The 9,354-nt window shown below is 38.1% G+C and overlaps 1 protein-coding gene across 1 annotated transcript in view; it reads right to left on the minus strand.

Annotated features, from left to right (window-relative positions):
- OSGIN2 (oxidative stress induced growth inhibitor family member 2) overlaps nucleotides 1–9,154 on the minus strand; it is a 28,277-nt gene extending 19,123 nt beyond the window's left edge. The window contains exons 1-2 of the mRNA XM_069086685.1: nucleotides 8,946–9,154; nucleotides 1,131–1,285 (exon numbers count right to left, since the gene is read on the minus strand). Of these exons, the coding sequence (XP_068942786.1) occupies nucleotides 1,131–1,285; nucleotides 8,946–8,989 (199 nt within the window). The 5' untranslated portion in view covers nucleotides 8,990–9,154. The remainder of the gene's footprint in view (nucleotides 1–1,130; nucleotides 1,286–8,945) is intronic.
- Nucleotides 9,155–9,354: the final 200 nt, after the last annotated feature.

A 9,354-nucleotide genomic window follows, 5' to 3' on the forward strand; every position in this document is an offset into this window, starting at 1 on the left:
CCTCTCTAGCTCTACATCCAGTTTCACCAGGCTTGTGTCACAGAAAAAGGGTTAAATCTCAAACTGACAGCCAAGTAATTAAATCCGTGCATTTAAGGAAAGACTGTCATACAGGAAATGCACTTGGTGAAAATTTAAAGGTTTTAGAGTTATATCTATAAGCATAATGTAGATAAGAATGATTTCATTCATTGTATTTATATTCCCAGAACTTGGCACATAGTAAGTGCTTACTAAATACTTTTTAATTGCTATGTTATTAATATATTGCTATGATATTCATCATTAAATATGGTTGGTGTATATGATGCTCATATGGCTCTTTAGGTTAACTGCAGGTACAGGTACAGCTAGCTCTAGGGTTACACTGTCTATACTCCAACAGTTACACAGTCATCCCACAAATTTTTTGGTTTATACCCAATATGAAGTTTTTTTGAGAAGAGTACAATAATACTAGTACTTCCTTTAAAATCAAGATTTCTTAACTACCGTGTTTCCCCGATAATAAGACACTGTCTTATTGGGTTTTTTTGGACAGAAAAACACCAGAGGGCTTATTTTAATGAACATTGACAGCAATTTTAATAAACAGGTAAATGTGAACAAAAAAATGTACCTTTATTCAATAAGCAAATCACTGGGGAAGAACAGGATGACGCGCTCACTGCTGCAGCTCTGATTGGATGCAGCTCGGAGCGCGGCGTGCGTTTCGGGGGGGGGGGGGACGGTGCATTAAAGGGGTACCGGTATGGTACGTGTTGGGCAAGGGATCCCCCTCACCTACATAACCAATCTCATAAGGCTTATTTTCGGGGGAGGGCTTATTTTAGAGGAATCTTACACGGTAAGGGGAGGGCTTATTTTCGGGATAGGTCTTATTATCGGGAAAACACGGTAATACATTATAAAAGCCAATCATAATATCTCACCAACAACTTAATTAATTGTGACTTCACAAATATGCTAAGAAAATTGTATTTTAGACTAATAAACTGTTCTGAAAATTTCAGTTTAGAGTTTTATATAATACCATCTTGTCAAAAGGATCTTGAGTTACTTTAAACAGATCAGAGGTTTTACAGATGGCTATCCCAATGGTTTCAAAACATGAAACAGAAATAACTTACCTACTATTACCATAGGCAAAGTCAGTGATGAGTCTTCAGGTAAAGAAGTTTCTTCAACTAAAGGCATTGCTTTAAGTTTTCTGCTGAAACTGTCACCAAAATATTGTACTAAGGAATTCAGAATCTGCCCTTCAGTTTCTGGACTGCTATAGTTTCTTTAAGAAGAAAAAAAAAACATAAGTCGCAATTAATACAATCTTCATGCAATCATTTACACTCTGAGAAGATACTTCCAGGTTTTTCTGTCATTTATTCTATCACTGTTAAATTAACTAGAATAGGAGCTTACCCTGTGATTTAACTGGTACAGGGAACTCTCTACTGAGCTAACTTCTACCAAGGTAGGTCAGCACCTTCTCTACAATTTATCTTAGAGTTCCCTAGGGCACTGAGCAGTAAAGTAACTTTCCTGGGGTCATACAAGTATATGTCAGAGGCAAGATATTTTTGATTATTCTAAAATTCAGCATATTTTTATAATGTTTAAAAATAATTTAGAAACATATAACTTAAAGATTATGTAATAAAATAACTTTATTATAGGCACGCATAAAACATAGTTGAGTTAAAAATATTTATTATACTCCCTGCTAATTTACTAATGCAGACAACAAATTGCTGATGAATATACAACTCAGAGCGAATAATTTCTAATATCTCGTATTTTGGTTTTTAGTAGATGTCACTGTGCTCAGGGAACACCTTCTACAAACAGGGAAGATCTCCTAAACTTTAAATCCTAGATCAACAGGTAAAACATAAGTAAAAGCAATCTACAGATCAACCAACAAGAATTTATTAAGCATTTGTTATGTGCTGAGCATTAAAGATACAAAGATAGAAACAAAACTCTCTGACTTTTGACAAACTGCTTACACAAGGAGCCTACACAGTATACTGGGAAAACAACATGTACACGTGGAAGTATATACAAAGTAATGTTTGAGGAGGAAGGCACTAGTAGCTGAGGAGAGATAGGAAAGGCTTCATGAAGAAGGTGGTGCTTGAGTTGCAAAGGAAATTTGGGATTCTAAGAGATGGTGATGAGGAGATAACCTATGCAAAAACACAGACAGATATGGGAAGTGGAGTCTCACGTGTGAGAAAAGCAAGAAGGCTAGTTTGGCTTGACTAAAAAGTATGTAAAGGAGAATGATGGGGCTAGAAATACACAGATTGGAATTTCTGCATGTGAAAGGTTATACACAAAGTCAGTCCTTGGATTTAGGAAAATCACTTAAACAGCTATGGAGGATGGGCTGGAGAAATGAGGTAGAAGCAAAGTAAGAGACCACCAGGCAAGAGGTTATGAGAAACTGAACTAAAGTGGTATCTGTGTGAGTGAAGATATTAGGACAAAGATGACAGATATTACAGAGGTAGAATCAACAATACCTACCAAATGATTGGTTATGTGGGATGAAGGAGAGTGAGAAATCAACAATGGCATTGACATCCTAAAGCTGGGTGATAGGAAGCATGGTGATGCCCTCAACAAAAATAGGGAAGTTCAGAAGAAGGGTGTTTTAGGAAGGAAAAAGATAAGGAAGTTACATTTCAAAACAATTAGGTAATCCCCCAAAGCTTTCCTTGCCCTCTTCTTAGTAGTCTCTTCCCAGTATATATCATCCATTGCTATTGTTTCAATGTATCACCTGTATAGAGATAACTTCCAAATCTATATATCCAGGCCTATCTCTCCTCCAGTTACCTGCTGGACATTTCCACTTAAAGGTCCCTCTTGTACCCAGCTTACATATCCAAAGTTGAACCTATATAGTCTAGCCACCAAAATCTGACTCTCTTTTAATGTTCTCTTTTTCTGTTGATTATGCCATTATATTGCCTTTTACTATGGTTCAAGATCTCTGGAGTCATTTACTTTTCTTTTCCCTATTCCTCACCTCTATTCATTAAAGTCCTGCCAACCTCTCTGCAAAACATCTTGTATTCCATCCCTGTTCTTTTCTACCCTCTCTCCTTGTAACTTGAACTATCATAACAGCCTGTAACCAGTACCATTGTTTTCAGTCCTCACCATCTCTGATCCATCCTTTATATAAGTGTTAAGATTTTCCTAGAGAATAGGTGTGACCATGTTCTACCAAAAACAAAAAAAAAAAGCCTTCCCACTGCTTATGGAATAAAATAGCCTGACACTTAAGGCCCTCCACATCCAGATGGCCTCCACATTGTTCTTCTTTGCTCACTCTGAGTGTTCCCCAATTTTTCTACTCCATCTTCTGCATAGAGAAATCCCTCTTCCTCCAAGCCTAGATTCAGTTTCCAGCTCCTCCATGAAGTCTCCTCTAATTTGCCTCAAGTGAAATGACCTATCCCCCCTCAAATTTTCTTGCAGCACTGGATCTCTCCATTTTCCTTATTCAATTCTACCTTGTTTGTTATCTAAGTACGTTATTCCCCCTACTGGATCATAAGCTTCTTGAGGGGCAGGGACTATGTCTTGCTCTTCCATTCTTATATACCCAGCACTTGACAAAGTGCCTACACAATTAATATTGTTGAATTAAGTGACTCCCACAGCTAAGCTGTGAAGCCAAAACTAGAAATCCCTCACTCTAAGTCTAGTGCTCCTTCCACTGTAACAATTATCACCCCCCCCCCCCCCTTGGGTCTGAACTTGAGATTTCATCATTGCAAAGAAACCAGTGTGGAAATTATTTCTACCAATGCAGAGCTGTAGCACATCTGTAACTTAAAGTCTTAGAGCAGTGGTGGTGTAGTCAGGGAATCCCTGGTAGTTCTTAAAGAACCTTTCAGAATATTTGTAAGGTCAGAAGTATTTTCCTTATAATACAAAGGCATTTTAATTTCTTAGTGTCAAATATCAATAGATATAACCCACATAAACAAAAAGCTCAATGATTTTTAAGAGTATAAAGGGAGAACAAGAAGTTTGAGAACTGATGTCTGAGAGAGTTGTCTAGAGTACTGAGAAGTTAAAAGTGTTTTTTGCCGTTGGTCAAACAACCACTATGTTTCCAAAGCCAGAACTTAAATCCAGGTCATCCTGACTCCAAGGTCAGCTCTAACCAAGCCATACAGCTTTAACACTACCTTCTAAATTTTTCTTATTAACAATTAGTTAAATGTTCAACTATAGTAGGCAATATGATGCAGCTCAGAATACTTCTAGATACAGCTATCATTTTTGGGAAATAGCTTTATACGATAATACTTTATTATTCCTTATAAAAATCAATTGCTACTTTTGTTATTTCTGCATTGAGTAGAGGAAATAAATGTTACTGTCTTGTTAACATATAAGAATTTTGTTTCAATGGTTATTTATTGCCTATGCCATTTTGTATCTCTATGATTTTAAAATTAACCACTTGCAAACAAATATATTTAGGGAAAGAGAAGGAAACAAGCATTTATAAAGTGTTCCTATGTATCAGGAACTCTGTGATGAGCACTTTACAAATATTACTCATTTGAGTTTTACAATGCTGCAAGGTGGGTGCCATTAAGATCCCCATTTGCAGTTCAGGAAACTGAGGTAGAGATTAAGTGTCTTATGCCCAGGGTCAAATAGCTAGTAAGTATCTGAGGTCACATTTGAACTAGGGTCTTCCTGACTCCAGGTCCAATGCTCTATTCACTGTGCCATCTAGCTATCTCCAGATTTATATAAAAGCAGTATTAAAATGCCTATATACCTTTACACAGGCTGATCAATTTACTTTTTAAAAAGGTCCTTCTACACATGTATAACCTATATCAAATTGCTTGTCTACTCTATAAGGGACAAGGGAGAAAAGAGAATTTGGAACTCAAAATTTTAAAAAAAACATGTTAAAATTTGTTTTTACATGTAACTGGGGAAAAATAAAATACTAAATTTTTTTTGAAGGGGGAAGGCAAGGCAATTGGGGTTAAGTGACTTGCCCAAGGTCACATAGCTAGTTAAGTGTCAAGTGTCTGAGGTCGGATTTTAACTAAGGTCCTACTGAATTCAGGGCTGGTGCTCTATTCACTGTGCCACCCAGTTGTCTCCTAGGTAATTTTTTTTTATTTTCATGGTTCTTTATTTTCCACAAGATGTGTAGGAAGTACACTCAGAAAATTATTTTTTTCCTGTTTACATATAATTATCAATATTGAGAGAGGTTAAGTTACAAAATTTGAGGTATTTAATAAATTTCTGGATAAATTTATGGATATGTTGCATAGTTTCAAAAAGCCAAAAATGTATTAATAGGAAAATAGAGTGAATATAAATGAATATCTGACATCTTTCAAGGAATAATTAATTCTGGTTAGAGACCAACAATAATCAAAACTCTTGGAACACTCTTAATAACACTGGGAAAAGCTAAAGGTGTTGGTCATGAAATAGTTAAGATTTTCATCTTGTAAATGCATAGCAGAACCCAAACATCACCAAGATTCAAATATACCACATCTCTCAAAATGGTAAATGATAAAGAGTTCATAAGGCTGTTTTCTAGTTGAAGCTACTCTTAGATTTGAATTTCTAACAGGATACAAGAGTGAAGTTCTAACATGACAGTATTATTAACTTTTTCATGAGAATTCTGCATCTGTAAATATAAAGGCTAAGAACACAACTTGTGTTTTTAAGCCTAAAGTTATAATTTACTTGATCATGCCAGCAATCTAAAAACTTCCAAGCGTACCCTGGTTACCTGCAAAAATGTTTCTCCTCAATGCTGTCAGTGTAAATAAAAATTGTTCAAAATAATTTCCTTTCATTCAAAGTTGAATATATTGAAGTATTGAGAGCAGCTCAAAGTTTTTTAGTTTTCCATTTTTAATTCAAAATTTTGCCTTACCTCACAACAAATTATACCTGGTTATATTAGAACATCATGGAAGACATCTGTTCTGAATTTTAAGTAGAAGCTAGTATTTGTTATTATTGACTGTTAATCAGTTTTGTGGTCATATATTATAAAACACTGGGATACTATTCAATAAATGAGATGCTTGCTAAATATACAGATATCTAAAAATCAGACTTTTGTGACAAGAAAATAATGAAATAAACCAGGAATAAAACAGTGCTGCTTAAGTAGTCTTGATTAATATTTATAAATCAACAAACAGTTAATTTTTCAACATACAAATGTTCCCAAATATCCTATTACTTTACCAGGTATAAACAGTACACTAGATACAGACAGAAAACAAAAAACTCCCCTGAAGCAGGAAAACAATATACACAATGACAACAATGTAAATAAAAAGAAAGAACAGTAAGATGAAACCTAAAGCTGGTTATAATGACCTATCATGACCAAGCCTGAAACTGGAGAAGATATCAAAAAATGCTTTCAATTCTTTCACTGCAGGGGTTGGAAACTGGGTGTAGGATCCTGTATATTCCAGTCTGACCCAATGTTGGCTGATTTTTGCTGTACTGCCTTTTTCTCCCTTTTCTCTTAATCTTTGTAACAAAGAATGGCTCCCTGAGTGGAAGAAGAGGGGTATATATTTGTAAATGAATGTGATGTAAAAAACCAAAGGGCATGAAATACATTAATTTTTAAAAACAGAGGACTACTTTCCATTTTGTATCCAAGTTAAAGATACTTTATTTAGGCTAAATGGCTACATTTGACTTATTAATATTAAATCAATTCTCCTTCAGTCAATTTTGGGCATTCACAAAGTTTATAATCATGTATCATAACCTAAGAATATTAAGAGAAAACAGGACACATCTTTGTTAAAGGTCAACTTTGGCAGCTAATACAGATGTGCCGGCTTTTGAAAAAGCAATCAAGTTATATTTTGTTACCTGCATTATATTATAATCTTTAGTGAGGCAATCCTCGAGTTTCAATATATATGTATATATCTATATCTATAAACATATATCTATATAAATATATAATATATCTATATAAATATAGATATAGATAACTACATGGAAAAAGGACCATTTCAGTAAAATGAAAAATCATAACTCCCCATTTTCAGGACAAGAGGTTTTTCTCCTTTGAAAAATGAAATATAAATAAGTATCCCCCTCCAAAGTGCCATGTACATCCAAACAAAACTTTTTAAAAACTCTTTAATTGTTAAAAAAAAAAAAACACCAGACAATTTTTACCCAAGTTTCTGAAACAGAACTGATACAACAAAAAAGAAATGCCTTTTTCCAAACTACAGGGACAAAAGTATTTTGTTTATGTTCTCTCCCCTTTCCTCCCCCATTAGTCTAGAGGCAATAAAAATAATTTTTTTTTTGGGGGGGGGGGATGGAGAATCCATGTTGTTCTTTTTCTCTCCTTTTTCTAATAAGACTGCAGTAAGAGGCCAAGCTATTTTCTGACAGTCTAATTTTCAAATATTTCTACTTGCTTAGAGAAGAATGTTTATTCTGGAAAACAAACCTGAATGGATGCAAATTTCAAGTTGTGGGGTATGCAGAGATGTTGAAATGACTGCAAAAAGCAAGTTTTGTCTGAAAGGTGTACTGATGTGTTCAGGAAGTTTCAAAGTTTTTGATATGACTTAGATTTAACCTAAGAATTTGCTTTCTAGCCTCCCTGGCACAGACTATGCCCTCAAATATACTATGCCTTCACATAATTGCCTGAAGTTATCTGTAGATAGATTTGTTTAATTTCTGAAAATAGAACACTATTTTTATTTGTAACACAAATGGTGTTTATGTCTCACTACCTGGACGGCAGTGGTAGGACAGCAGAAATCTACAGTTAAAGGACGTGGTTAGCATCTTTAAACCAAGGCCAGTGGTGTAATGGAGAGAACACTGGGTTTACTGTCAGAAGATCTGGGTTTGAATCTCTACTCTGCCTGAGAATCACCTCTATTGTGTGTCTATGGCCAAGTCATTTAACTTCCCTAGGTCTCAGTTTCCTCATGAGTAAAATGGTGGAGATGGGCGAGAGGCTCCAAGGTCTATGACCCAAAAACCTAAGTCTGGACAATGGGAATAATAATATTTTCACTATCTCCCTCACAGGCTGTGGGTGTGAAAAAAGAAATCACAAAGCATAGTCAAGTAAAGGCTATGATTATTATTATTGTTGTTGCTGGAAAATATAGAGCTCTACAAAATTCACCAGAAGGTAGGTCCTTAGTTTAAAGAGAAACTGGCTTTACAAAGTTAAAATTATTGCACTTGTAAAGTCAGGCTTCTTTCAGCAAAATCCTTCCTTTCTTTTTGACTTGACTACCAAATTTGAAAGGTGTCCTTTAGTCCTCCTAAAGGTAACTGTTCACAGGATTTGAGGTGTAAATTGCAAGTTGTGAGATAAGCAGAAATGTGAAAAGGATTGTATTTATTAGAATTGGCTAGTTTGAAAATAAAGATCTTCTAGAATAAGATATATAAACTCTAAAGTTCCCTTCAAAAAATAAATTCCTACGGTTAAAGAGGCTCCCGTAAGGCAGAGCTGAATTTGATTTTTCAAGTTAACTAACCGCTTTTTAATCAGGCGGCTTAGAAAGAGGTTCGGTCCCAAACCTGAGCCCCTTTCGCAGACGGCAAAGTTGGCTTTCCAATCATTCAAAGCTCCGAGAGCCGTCTGAAGAGGGCGCGGGGAGGGCCCTGCCCCCGCACCCCTCCCCTCGCCTTTAAAACTTTATCCTCAAACTCCAAGGGCAGGACGACCCCCCTCCGCGGCCTTGCTGGTCCCCGGCCCACCCCCGGCCCCACGCGGAGCCGGGCTCCAGAACCGGTGCGGGATGAGGAAGAGCTGGCGTCCCGCGGCCCCGCGCTGGGGACCACGGCTCTCCGCCTCCTCGGGCTCCTCTCCCGCTTCTCCCACCTCCCTGCCTCGCCCCCACGCTCACCTGAAATGACCGACCAGGGAGCACCGGCAGCACCACACCGGCATCAGGCGGCTCTGGAGCGGGGACACGCCGCCGCCGCCGCCGCTCCTCCGCCGGCCCGGTCGCCACGGCTGCCCGCCGCCCCGCACTCGGCGCTCCTCCTCGGCGCTGCGGCAGTTGCCCGCCTCGTGCCGGCCGGCTGACTCTCGAACCACCGCGGCGCCGTCTCCACTGGGGCAGGAGGCGCTTCCGCTCCCGCCGTCGCTCGGGGACAGTGGGGCCAAGACCGAGGCGGTGGCGGGTGAGGTGACGGCGGGGGCGGGGATGATCTCGGGGCGTGGGGGGGCGGGAGGAGGACGCCGACAAGACGGCGGGGCCGCCTGGGCTCCTCCTCGCAGGTGCGGAGCTGGCGGCACGAGAAGGGGATTGG

The sequence above is a fragment of the Petaurus breviceps genome, unplaced genomic scaffold (assembly GCF_028583685.1).
Source record: "Petaurus breviceps papuanus isolate PSGF00001 unplaced genomic scaffold, PetGlider_PUasm1.0 179, whole genome shotgun sequence".
NCBI lineage: Eukaryota > Metazoa > Chordata > Mammalia > Diprotodontia > Petauridae > Petaurus > Petaurus breviceps.